This window comes from Gadus morhua, chromosome 17, assembly GCF_902167405.1.
Source record: "Gadus morhua chromosome 17, gadMor3.0, whole genome shotgun sequence".
NCBI lineage: Eukaryota > Metazoa > Chordata > Actinopteri > Gadiformes > Gadidae > Gadus > Gadus morhua.
Window position 1 is genome coordinate 5,944,308 of NC_044064.1, and position 13,580 is coordinate 5,957,887.

The window sequence follows — 13,580 nt, forward strand, 5'->3', positions numbered from 1 at the left end:
ACATATTTAGTAGGCCCCTATTGGTAAACTTGTATTAGCAAAATAAATAAAGTTAAGAAATATGCTTAAAAGAAGGATCACCAACTTTTTGGATTGGGGGGGGGGGGGGGGGGGGGAAATGGAAAATGGTGTGGCGTATCGGATTCATAATGTAAATGATACCCGGAATGCAGATTTACCTTTTTGGGATATCTTACAGAAAAGTACTTGTTTTCACGGGGATACGAGCCAAAGATAGGACATTCTATATTTTATCAAAGCCATCAGATGGCTTCATGTCTGTTTTCCTTCCAAACGTTTCCTGTGGCTGTCCTCCTAAAAAGGGGACAAACTCATGGAAAAACTCCTGCGGCCACTTCAAGAAGCTCCTATGTTTATCATAAATAATTGAAATGAATGTGAGTCAAAAGATCACGTTAAGCATAATATTGGCCTGTGATTAAATCCAAACAACGCTGTTTATACGTGACAAGCTGAGAGGGGTTGATCAAATAAATGGATGGGGTCCGTGAGTGCACTGAAGACTCGGTTCACAGTCGAACTCCCAACCGCCCGCAAACAGTCGGCAAAAAGTTTGTCCCCAGTCAACATCTACAACCGATCCTGGATCCGTTTAACTACACTGTGTGGATACACAGAACACCAAAGGAGTGCCCCTACTTTAAAAGTCCAGCATACCACTCATGGTAGATTATAGCGTATTGTTTATGCGCACAGTATAGGCCGGGATGATTAATCTCAGCGTGTTTAGGTGACTGCCAACTCAAATATGTGTTTCTGGTGCAGAGCGACTCTTCTGAGTGGATATTGCCCTGGTTCAGCTCATGAGAGGCTGCATGACAGCTGCAAAACACTGGGGATTGGGAAAGGCTTCAGAGGAACCTGATGGCACTTGATGATGATACACGGTGATATACAGTGATAACATGAAGCTATATAATTGACTATGAAAACAATGAACGACAACAGTAGACTAAATAAATCCGGGTTCCTCGGGAAGAGTAAAACAATTTGTCTTCCTTGTGAACCCAAAAGACTGACTAATGAGAAGTATGAGATGGGCTGTCGGTGTGGAGTGTACATATTTAATCATTATGGAGCGTTGTCCACTCGAACAGTAGGGCTAAACATGACATGAGATGCACTCCACAAAATCGTAAAGCGGGAGAGGCTGATAAATGTGCGATAAATACTGTGGCGGAGTTTACAGTAGGGCGTAGAGACACCGCCACCAAATAAGGAGAGAATATTGTGTTACCCGGAGTTTTGAATCCCTATGTTGAAATCCATATGGGCTGAGCCTTTAAACGCAATATCAGTGTGTCAGTGCAGGTGGTGATGACTTCACACGCGCACAACCACAAACGCACGCACGCACTCAAACACGCAAATGCACACACACTCTCACTCTCTTTCTCTTATCTGAGGAAATCATATTCATAAAAAATGATGTAAATCCTTCTCTGTAAATGATGACAGATGAATCGAGGCATCAGTCAAATCTGGGTAAAAAATAGGTTCCATAAAATGCTTACATATAGGAATTAATACTGGATTATGAAAAGACAAAATAAAGCAAAACAAGGGTAGTAGAGTACAATTTCAGCATATTGAGAAAGTCTTGGGCCATTAGACACATGAAATAAAGTCTGGTTTACAAAGGCACACCGAATATGCTAGTCTATTCTCCATCAGTTCATCTCAAATATGTCTTACATACGTTAAATTGTAATATGCTTATGGTTAATAATGGGAGATTTTGGTATTTTTTCCAAATGCTATTTGGAATTTGTATCAATCCTATATAGAGCATGAATCTGTTCTTGGCCTCGTTCTAAGAGCTCAGAGGGGGAATAGAAGTATTTTGGTCAGGGAGGGAGCCCGTGGTTAACTGCTCAGCTGACTCAGGTATTCCACTGGCTTCTTCCAAGGCCTTTTTACCTCTATACTTTGTAAAATAAATCTGAAACCAAAAAAAAGTATGTCAAAACCTACAAATCAAAAACATACATTTCAGCATCTATCTTCTTTTCTATACTCTGGTGCGCATTTCTTGAGCTGGGTCTCTCCGCACTGTTGCATCATCATGGTATCCTGGCCAACACAAGTCTAGACAGAATATATATTGTAGGTCATTGTTACTGGCAACCAAAACGCTCGAAAGCTGTCATGTACAAATCTCTGTAGGATGCTTACAGTATGGACTTATAATGTCCCGAGTGTAGTTATAGAGGCAACACATTGAGTGGCTATTTTGGTGTTATTTAGTTTGGACTGAACTCCAAAAATACATTGATGAATGGTTGAATGTATACCCTCTCCGTTCAATCTTTGGGTCCTAGATATAAAAACTCAGGACTATGGCTAACATGTGTGTTTCAGGATGTTACAAGACTTTCTTCTGGAGACCAAATTTATTAAAATGTTTTTATTTAAAAAAGCAAAAGTATGACAAAACATTTGACAGTTTGAGTGTATAATCTTTTCGTGCACACAAACAACAAGACAAATATACTCCAGCAGTAGTGAGTGATGAATCGATTTAGGTTTTCACGTTGGCATATGAAACAATAACAGCATAACAGTGTTGGGAGCTTAAAAATGTAGCTCACATCGGGCACTAAAAAGGATTATAATGTTGAACTCCTCTTTTTGTCGGGTGGGTCGAAGACAAACTTGCATGAGCGAATAAGACACATAATAAAAAACAGACTTCTAAATAACTCGTCATATTTATAATGATATTTTAACCATGCTCAAGACTGTCACCACCCAAACCAGACTGCAAAACACTATATCTTATTTGTTCTTCTTGGCTTTTGGAACCATTTGTGATCTTTATCTTGACGTTTTACAGCATTTTGTTGTTTTTTTATAAACATACCCCTTCTTTCTTCCACGAAAAGTTCCCTCGGGATAAAAATCGTCACTTATCGTAAAAAACAAAGCATTTCAGCACCTCGGTTCTCGCGTTTTTTGTTTAAACATCAGCGTTGGACCAGTTTCTTATCCGGTGGGTCGTCTTAAGGGCTGATTAGGGTTCCACGTCGACGCAACGCAAGGACCACGCAGACGCTTCGACGCAGTCCAGGACCTGTTTTGGTTCTGCGTCGGGTTTTAGCGAGCGGACCAATCACAGCTCTTGCTGCTGCGTCGCCTTGACACAAGGTTAACCCTTTTGGGAAGCACACCGCAGGCCCTTGCGCTGGACGCAAGGAGGGTCCGCAGCGACGTAAGGGGTCCGTAAACCCCCTTGCGTTGCGTCGACGTGGAACCATAACTGAGCCTTCAGAACCAAGATGGCCGCCGTCTCGGACTTCGGCGTCTCCCCGGCGACGGCGCGACCGGCGACCGCTACTGCATGATGACGTCGGGCTCGATGTTGAAGAGCAGGTCGTCGTTGCCCCGGCGGACCTCAAGCAGGAGGGACGACTCCTCGAGCAGCGCCCCCTGCAGGTCGGCCGTGGTCAGCAGCGGTCGGCCGTTCAGTTTCACGATGATGTCGCCGTCCCGGATACCGCCCCTGAGAGGTGGGGGGAAGAGAGAGAGAGAGAGAGGGGGGAAGGGAGAGAGAGAGAGAGAGAGAGAGAGAGAGAGAGAGAGAGAGAGAGAGAGAGAGAGAGAGAGAGAGAGAGAGAGAGAGAGAGAGAGAGAGAGAGAGAGAGAGAGAGAGAGAGAGAGAGAGAGAGAGAGAGAGAGAGAGAGAGAGAGAGGATTGGTTCGGAGTGGATTTGATTACATTGGGTACGATGCGCTATGGTGTCTCATTAGTCTTATTAAGCATTCAGGTCATGTGACTCCGGGGTGATGTTGTTATGTTTTACAATACGGCTGCTAACTGCTTCCTCAACCAGGGGCTGAGCCAATCACAGCAAAGGAGGGGCCACGTACTTCTGTGCGGGGGATTGAGCGACGACCTCATGGACATATATCCCTTTGGCCACCTGGGGAAAGTCAGGGTTCTGCTGCTTCAGCTCCTCCACCAGCCTGATGCGTACAGACACACACACGCACAAACACACACAGACACACACACACACACACACACACACACACACACACACACACACACACACACACACACACACACACACAGACACGCACACATGCATGCACATACACGCGCACACAGACACATACACGCGCACACACCCACACACACACACAAAATACAAAAAATAACTTTTTTTTACAGAAAACCATTAAAATAATTGGGTACAAATAAAAGTCCCAAATGTCCTGAGAGGCTTCCCTTACGTGGGTGTAATGGTCAGCATCCGAATTCCGATGAAGCGCTTTTTGACGGATCGGACCTCTGAGATAGAAAGAACATTATTTAGGGAGGTGTTGACATCCAGTACACAGGGGAAAGGGGAAAGGGGAAAATCCATGGAAAGTCAGTCAGTCTGTCTGTCTCTCTGTCTGTCCATCCGTCCGTCCGTCCGTCCGTCCGTCCGTCCGTCCGTCCGTCCGTCTGTCCGTCCGTCCGTCCGTCCGTCCTTCCTCACCTTTGCTGTGCTTGTCCACCGACTCGTTGAGGAAGCGGGTGATTCGGTCTGAGGGGATGGCGAAGGAGATTCCCGCCGCCACCTTCAGGGTGTTGATCCCGATGACCTCGCCATCCTTCAAAATAAAAGCCCCCCAAAAAACAGACCCGATCAAACAACGATCAGAGTACCATCGACTAGTATTGGGAAGAGTGGGTTCCCTTTAGGAGAATTGTTGTTTGGATAAAACATGAGCACACAGTTAAATTACTTCAAAATACTCACCAAGTTGACCAAAGGCCCTCCTGAATTTCCGTACTACCAAAGAAATAAACAAAAAATGAATATTAGAAAGAGAGAGCAACAGAGCGACAGAGCGACAGAGCGAGAGAGCGACAGAGCGAGAGAGCGAGAGTGTCTCACGTTGATGATGGCGTCGGTCTGTATGTAGTCCATGTCAGAGTCTCTGATGCCCAGCTCCTTGCCGTCCCTCTGGGCCGTGCTCACTATCCCCGTGGTAACGGTGTTCTGGAGGGCGAAGGGGCTGCCGATGGCGACCACAAACTCCCCGGGCCGCAGGTCAGCGCTGTGGCCCAGCGATAACATCGGCAACCTTTTCTAATACACAACGGCGCAGAAGAGATGGCGATTATTGAATGGACGTATTGCATATGTGTGTGTGTGTGTGTGCGTGTGTGTGTGTGTGTGTGTGTGTGTGTGTGTGTGTGTGTGTGTGTGTGTTGACCAGCTCTGTGTTTGTCCCCTGTATTTGCCTTTGACTGTAACTACCAGTCAAAGGCCAAACTGTCAAAGTCACAGTTAGACGCTTGCAACATTTTGAACTCAAATCGCGCTCAAAACTACTTAAACCTCCCTGCTTGGCTTGAACCAGGGCCAGACGACGCCAACTGCCAATAGCGTGCAGGGCTAGTGGCATTCCCTCCGCACTCATTTTAACCATCAGGAACCTAATTGACATGCAATAAGGACAAACATCGCACCAGTTGAGGAGCGTCCAGCTGCAGCCCGGGAGCTGGGGCCTCTTGTGTGCCAGTGGCTTTTTTCAACGTTTTGCGTCACAGTCGGCCCCTAGCTGCCCCAGTCAAGTTTCTCAACATTCGTTTTTTCCTGCCACACCACAGGCCCTGGCTCCGGGGCTGCAGCTGGATGCCATTGCACCAGTTTGAGTTCAGCTTCTCGAGCCCTGCCGTCGAGGGGTCACGGAAGTACACGAGGGGGGGGGGGGGGGGGGGGGGGGGGAACAGTTCTGCGGTGCAAGGCAAGAGAGTGATGAAGCTAAGTTAAAACACATGCTCGGGAGGCAGGTGACCCGGGGAGGAGAGAATGAGCAAAACAGAGGGCGTCTGTCCGGGACATTCTTCATAGGTGGACTATTTTCCCCGTTGTTGCCGGGTGGATTAAACCGCAACTCATTCCTCCCGCTCCTACAGGGAATACGGTCTGTCAGAAAAGGCTTTAGGTATCAGCGCCTGTGATCTGAACCCCCCCCCCCCCCTATGTGTGGAGCAGCGGAGCGCACACATGGACCATCGGACCATTCCTGGGATTCTTCCGTCGGGTTGTAACTGCGTCTCGCAGTTACCGCGCCTTATTAACACAGCCGGCAGCGTGACAAATAATGTAAACACATAGCCGTCCCTGGTGAAACCGGGGGTGAAATACGCCACATTTGAGGGAAAAAAAAGACGAATCCCCTCTGCCGAGGTCGAGGTGGCATGTTTTGACAGCTACACCCAGGAGGATCCCCTGAGCTAAACGTGTCAGGGAGACAGGCGAAGACAAAAAAACATGGAAACGTAGCAGCGCTAGACACTAACACTCTCGGTCCTGACGGCAACCCTTTCCATTGTTCGAAAATACAGACAATCGTACTGTAATAACACTGAAAAACACTACATCAATGATGACTACATCACCCCTTTTATTTGCTAGCAGTGGGTTGAAGTTGAGAAAGTTTTAAGCTAGTCGTGAATCAAATGATTCAAGACTATCTGGCAGCAGTGCCCTGTCTTTCTCCATCTTTTGGCTTTTCAGATTCTGTTTCGGATTAAGGGTTTTATCGTTTTATTTAGTATCAAAGCAGAGAATTACAACACTCATACCAATGATCTCGCTGCCAAGGTTTTCAATCCTTGAGCTGTGGGAACAGCTCACATTTTCTGCTCTATGAATCTATGCAGCCTAATCATACATTTTGGATTCATAAAAACATATATGGTGGCTGCGTGTCGGGCCACCAGAACCATAATTGTTCTGTCTCCCACATGCTAAACTTACTTTACATTGTGCACATAAAGACTATGATTTTACACAAGAGAAAAACAATCAAAACTGTGAATCCCTGCCTAAAACCGTATAGGCCTACCTTTGTCCTTGACTCTTCCATCTCCACCTAACTTCCTTCCTGCAACTATTTTAAGAGGTTTTCCTCCCACACTGGTCAGCCTGCAAAGACTTCACAGTGACCTCTGTGTCATAGAGTCATTTATGGAAAAGCGTGTTGCACTTTAAATGAAGTCACCCAATCTGGCAGTGCAGAGACCTACTTCGTCCCGCAACATGACATCGGGGTCTCAGCTCACCGATGGGTTTATTTTGATCGTAGCGATGTCCGACTTTTTGTCGATGTCTTTGATATTCGCCTCGTACACATCGCCGTCGCACATCTGGACCTTGATGAGAAGAAAAACAGGAAAAGGAAATGTCAAAAGTCTCTCAAACTTACAGTGGGCCGTTGTTTTGGGGCTCTATCTACACACTTGTTCACACAATGTTCAGTGAACTGTCCTACAGTACATGCTTTGATGGTTTTCGGTCTCGATTGCAAGTCTCTCCGGATAAAGGATTAAACGTTAACGTAAAATAGCTTCACATTTGGAGTATTTCAACAACACTGTGATTAACCTTTTGACCCAGCTTAAATAAATCCATTATATTGCTCTGATAATTGATCACTGTGTATGTTTAACTTTTTCCCTCTCATGTGTTGAATAGAGAGGAACACACACATTGGTTACTGCTTAAGCGATTTGCTGTTGATGATTGTTTACTCATGTGCCTTCACCTAGCAACCATCTTGGTTTCCAAAGATTCAACCATGCCCTGACACAGCAGGTTTTTAGAACCAAGATGGCTGCCACAGGCCGCAAACAGCCCGTACCTTGAGCTGCTGCTGCCCAGACAGAGCAGAAGAGCTGGAGACCACGTGAGCGTTGGTCACGATGAGGCCCGTGTCGGACATCACAAACCCAGACCCGCTGGACAGGGGGACGTTACGTCCGAACAGGGGGTGCCTGGGGGGGAGACGTCGTGGGGGTGAGGGGGTGAGGTCAGGGGTCAAGTTACAAGGCTCAATGAAGGTACAAGAAAACGTATGCCTTGGTATTTGATATGGCACGGCGATGTAGTGAAAACAACGTAGAAATAGATAGATAGATGAAGGATATAGTGCGTAATGATGCATGCTCGGGAGTCATTGAAACGGGACCGTACCTGAGGAACAGCTCAATGTGAACGACGGCCGGCGCTATCTTCTCCACCACGTCGGCGATGAAGTTGAACTTGTAGCGGGGACTGGTAGGATGGGATACACCTATACTGGCAGGAAGAATACCGCATTTGAATGGCACGTTAAGACTCGAGTCAAAATGGACTGCATTTATATAGCGCTTTTTTGTAACCAGTGGCCACCCACAGCGCTATACAACATTCATATAACATTCACACACACATTCACACACCGACGGCGGCGTCGGCCATGCAGGGCGACAGCCAGCCCGTCGGGAGCAGTTAGGGTGCGGTGCCTTGCTCAGGGACACCTCTAGACTCAGCTAGGAGGAGCTGGGGATCGAACTCGCAAACTTGTGGTTACCAGCCGACCTGCTCTCCCTCCTGAACTACTTCGGCCCAATTCAAGTGCATGGAGGTTTGGACAAAACAATGAATATGCTACATAACCTGTGGTCTGTGCAATATGACTTTGTAATGATAGCTGACATTTATTCAGAGAAAAGTTAATTGACAATACTGACAAAACCTGAGCTCCCCCTCAAAATACCCACCTGTGTGTGTGTGTGCATGTTTGTGTATGTAAGTATGTGTGGGTGCTTGCTTGTGAATGTGTGTGGGTGTGTGCGTAATGAGGCAAACATGGTGAAATTAGGATTAGTGGCCCTGGAACCACGGCCCATGTTTTTAGACCCAGCCGGTACATTTCCTAGAGACAGTGATGACCGTTTCCATTGCAACTCTACAAGTGGACTGGTCTGAGAAGCTCAGAGATTCAGTTCCAACCGCATGGTTTTTATTACGCATCTGTCTAGGTAGAAAAAGTGGGAATATGGAAACATCTGCTTCCAAAACGTGCCGAGGTCTCATGAAAAGCGTCCATTTGCAGAAGGATTGCAGGTTTTCATGCAACACATTGATGTAAGACCCAATTGAGACCGATGTGTCCAGAGATATTTCCAACACCTAAGTGCCCCTGTTCTAGCGTTGATGTGTGTTGAATGTTTATTCTTAGTCCTGAAACTTCCTCGTTTTTTTTAAACACGTTTTAGAGGACTGAACTTCATGAGTTAAGCGATTACGCAAACAGTTCAGTTACAGTCACTTAACCAGAAAACCAAATTACTTACGCCGTTATCTCTCTGCTTCATTACCACTAAGCTCTTGGATCACTAAAAACGCCAGCTCAGGACCTTTTCTATCCAGTCATCTATTAGATGCCGCGGTCTTGGCTGTCTGCCCGGAAAACCGAACCCGCAACAGCGGTATACCGGTCGACCAGTAGTCAAAGCTGCTTGGTTTCGGCTTCGGAATATCTAGGAAAATGTAGCCTGGTTTATTTTTTAGATCAAAGATGAACGGCTCCTCAGTTGGTAGGAATGACCCAGAAAGAAGAGAAGTGGAGCTTTTTTGTCCAAATTTGTCCCAGCAATTACCAGGACTTTTTTCCGGGGCCGGGAATAATGACGGTGAAATAATGATATGTGTGAGATCTTATGAAAGCGGCGATGAGTGACATGAGGTTGCAAACGGAGGATGCAAGAGGGTCAAAGAAAAGCTCAGAAAAAGAAGAAAAACAGGGACTGGCCAATTGGGAGCATTATCGTCAAATCTGCTGCAATCTCTATTGGGCATCATGAACACACAAAGTAGGAGTTAGGGGCGTTAAGGGGTTATAAATAATTATAAACACTCTGATTTCCACAGAAGGGCAAAAGTTTATGTGTGTTGATGTTTGTGTGTGGTGTGTTTGTGTGTGTGTGTGCGTGTTTGTGTGTGTATGTGTGTGTGTGTGTGTGGTTTGTTTGTGGCGTGTGTTTGTGTGTGGCGTGTGTGAGTATGCCGTATGCTTTTGTGTGCATGTGTTTGTTGTTGCATGTGTGTGTAGCGTATGTTTGTGCATGGGGTGTGTGGCGTGTGTAGTGTATGTTTGTGTCGTGTGCGTGTGTGTGGCGTGTGTGTGTGTGCCGTATGTTTGCGTGTGGCATGTGTGTGCCCAGATATAGAGTTTATGATCAAAGTAAAGTGTAAGTACAGACTTCCACAACACTTGGGCTGGTGGGACTTCCTGCTTCCTGAGTTTAAAACACTCCATGGGGAATCAATGATGACTCTCTCACACACACACACACACACACACACACACACACACACACACACACACACACACACACACACACACACACACACACACACACACACACACACACACACACACACGTTGTTGTGCGTTTGTGTATTCACAGTCAGGGTTTTAGCTCTTAGCATTACCATGAAAGGAGGCCTTGTTTATCCTTCCGTTTAGTCTGTGTGGTGATGTTCACACAGGCACACAACCCCTGTCACAAACGTGTTAAAGATATAGAAATGCTAATGATTTGGCATCTTTCGATTACGCCTTTAAGTTATGCATACTCTTTGTCAATACACTTTGTAACATTAACAACAATACTCTTTGTAAAATGTGCAGTCTGTTGTACATGAAAAGTCTCAACACTGCATCACTGGTTGGCAATGCCCTAAATCTCAACCCTACTAGCATTTGTACCACCTTAAACCTTCCCCTTTTCAAGAAACGTATCCCAGACCTCAAATGTAGGACCCACTCCAAAACGAGGCTGGTGTTTAGCGGGCTGTGGAAGAAACCACCGATCTGCAAATACTTTTCCCTCCTCTATAATCGATTGGTGGAAATGTACACCGAAACGTTTTTAAACGGTAGTTTGTCTGATTGAGGTGGTGAGAAGCTACCCTACCCTGTCATGCTGGTTCTTAAAACGTTTTTTTCTTTCTTTGACAAGCATCTGTTATACTCTGCATTTACAAGCTAAGCTAATAAACACAAGGGGAAACTGGGGAGGAGTGACGTTGAACTCAGAACACCCCCCCCAGCCCCCCCTTTCTGGGTTCAGGACGGAAGAGCACTGTCTCCGAATGATGGAGTGTGTGTGTGCGTGTCTGTGTGTGTGTGTGTGTGTGTGTGTGTGTGTGTGTGTGTGTGTGTGTGTGTGTGTGTGTGTGTCTCTGTGTGTGTGTGTGTGTTTGTGTGTGTGTGTGTGTGTGTGTGTGTGTGTGTGTGTGTGTGTGTGTGTGTGTGTGTGTGTGTGTGTGTGTGTGTGTGTGTGTGTGTGGGTGTGTGTGTGTGTGTGTGTGTGTGTGTAAATGTAAATGTGTGCGCATATGAGTATGGGTGCATAAGGCTGAATAACTATTGTCGGGCTCTACAATAGATTGAGGTGAGTCACATTATGCTGGCTGAGGACTAGGATCCTTGACAAACTGTTTCAAATCAAATGATCACAAACTTACATAATAATGTATTGAAACTCGTGGCATACAAATGTGACCAATGGACTAGCTGCAGTGGCGAGGTCAACTCTTGATCGTTTGAACGGGAGAACGTTGTAAAAGTTAAATGAGGTCTCCTGACACCTGGTCGGTGATAAATACATCAAATAAAAATCCACGGCTCTTGCATAAAACGGATAAGGACGTGCGTGTGTGTGTGTGTGTGTGTGTGTGTGTGTGTGTGTGTGTGTGTGTGTGTGTGTGTGTGTGTGTGTGTGTGTGTGTGTGTGTGTGTGTGTGTGACTGTGTGTGTTCCGTGGGGTTGACTTCTTGTGAGAATCAATTTGGATATGTTTGCTTATTCACATTATAATAGTCAATTTAGTTATACGTTTTATCCTTTTACGGTAACTTAATTTTTGCCCATGTTTTGATTGTAATTGTTGAATATGTCAATGAATCAGCCTGCTGGTTACCCGAAATGGCATGGGAAAACATCACCACTCTGCATACCTAACCACGGATTTGCATGCTTCATTTACAGGCTGATAAAGCTGCACCAATTCCATTAAAAGTTGTTTATTAGGCGTGGCAAATGTCTCTTAGGTATTCAGACACGTTTATCTAGACCACGTAACTACTGAGGTATGCTGTTGCACTCTACAACCGACAGCTTTTTGGGGGGATTCACTGCCTCTTTTACGCATCGCATATCTTACCGGTGCTGCTCTCGCACGGTCCCTTGTGCGCCTGTTCGATAGCGGGACGTCCCTTCTGCAGGGCCTCCCTGCTCGCCGCCTTCTGCTGGCACGAGTTCCCGTAGGTCTTCCCATCGGAGCCGCAAATCTTGTGGCCCTGTCTGCACTGACAGACGCCCTTTAGGGGGAACAGCCGTTTGCCCGCCGGGTGCTTGCACTCCAGCCCTTCCCCACAGGGCAGCTCGTCTTTGCGGCTGCACGGCTCGCCCTCAGCCTGTGCGCACGCAAGGCAGCAGTTGCAGCGGTCCGGGACGTACCCGCTGGGGCAGCTGGGGCTCGGACAGCTGGAGACGTCGCAGCGCGCCGGGCACTTGCTCGCTTTGAGTTCTGCGTTGGCAAAGTGGTTGAGGTGAAGAAGCACGGTGGCAAACAGTAGTACCTGCATGTTGGTGTGTTTGTAAAGTGTTTGAATAAAGTTCGATTGAAGTGAGAAGGGGATGCAAAGTGGAGAAAGGATGACTTAAAGGTTGCAGTCGTGCCAGTTGAGCGCCAGTTTGGAGAAGGCGAACCCGCAGCGGTCCACACTCTTACGCATCACTTTTGCGAGTCTCTAGTCCAGAAATATGGTCCCGTTTCCATCTCATGGACATCGCCATGAGAAGATCCAACCCCAAGCTGTCTTTCACTTCAAAGATGTAAACAAAGATGAAATTCACAAAAATTGAGGTTGTGGGCGAAGTCTCTCAAAGCTCCGCGTTGCACATCGACAGCAGACGAAGTATTCTTTCTTTCCTGTCCTCCTCATTAGTTGAATAAGTCTCTTTTGGTCTTGCCCATCGGCCCGGCTAGAGGAGGAGAGAGCTGCGTTAACCCACTGTGGTGCGCCCACCGTCATGATCGAAAAAAACCTTTATTGCGCGTAACGAAGCGGTGACTCTTTCAGCCAATCAGACGCGCAGCGAGACTGACCACGTGACTCGTGCTGTTTCTTTTAAAAATAAAAATAAATTCTTTTTCCTTTTGGGGATTCCATCATACCCTCAGTCACCTTTGAAGGGGCCGTACAATGACCAGACCTTTGCAGCTGCCGTTGGCTGGCACACAAGCACGCACACACACACACACACACACACACACACACACACACACACACACACACACACACACACACACACACACACACACACACACACACACACACACACACACACACACACACGTGTGTGTTAGCTGGGCTGTGTCTGTGTCTACCACGGATGAAAGGCAGCCCAGGTTTGTGTAGCCATAAAAAGCTTTTTGGGGGGGGGGATGTCTTGTCGAGTATTTCACCCTACCGTGGAACTGTATATTTTCAATAGCGTCGTCAATCACTGGTTACAGTTGAAGGAGACACACGAGTTATTATCCTGGGGTTAATGGAGCGAGGCGGCAGTTTGCAATATTTATTTGTACTGTGGTCAGACGTTACGCAATAGCCCTCAACGTTTTGAAGCGTGCATATTTTAAGAAGTTAAGAGAATGGTACACCATTCTCTTAACTTCTGAAAATATGCACGGTTTTCACAGAGATCGGATCCAA

The 13,580-nt window shown here is 46.6% G+C and overlaps 1 protein-coding gene across 2 annotated transcripts; it reads right to left on the reverse strand.

Moving 5' to 3' along the window:
* Nucleotides 1-2,413: 2,413 nt before the first annotated feature.
* htra3b (HtrA serine peptidase 3b) lies at nucleotides 2,414-12,865 on the reverse strand. 2 transcript variants are annotated; one of them, XM_030338161.1, is made up of 10 exons: nucleotides 12,023-12,865; nucleotides 8,001-8,100; nucleotides 7,669-7,801; nucleotides 7,091-7,180; nucleotides 4,911-5,105; nucleotides 4,773-4,805; nucleotides 4,509-4,623; nucleotides 4,258-4,315; nucleotides 3,892-3,987; nucleotides 2,414-3,523 (listed from the first exon to the last, which is right to left on the reverse strand). In XM_030338161.1, the coding sequence occupies exons 1-10, from the start codon at nucleotides 12,444-12,446 to the stop codon at nucleotides 3,355-3,357; spliced, it is 1,413 nt and encodes a 470-aa protein (XP_030194021.1). In that variant the 5' UTR covers nucleotides 12,447-12,865; the 3' UTR covers nucleotides 2,414-3,354. The 2 variants fall into 2 exon arrangements, with proteins under 2 accessions (XP_030194021.1, XP_030194022.1); XM_030338162.1 differs by having other exon boundaries at nucleotides 8,001-8,105; nucleotides 12,023-12,156.
* Nucleotides 12,866-13,580: the final 715 nt, after the last annotated feature.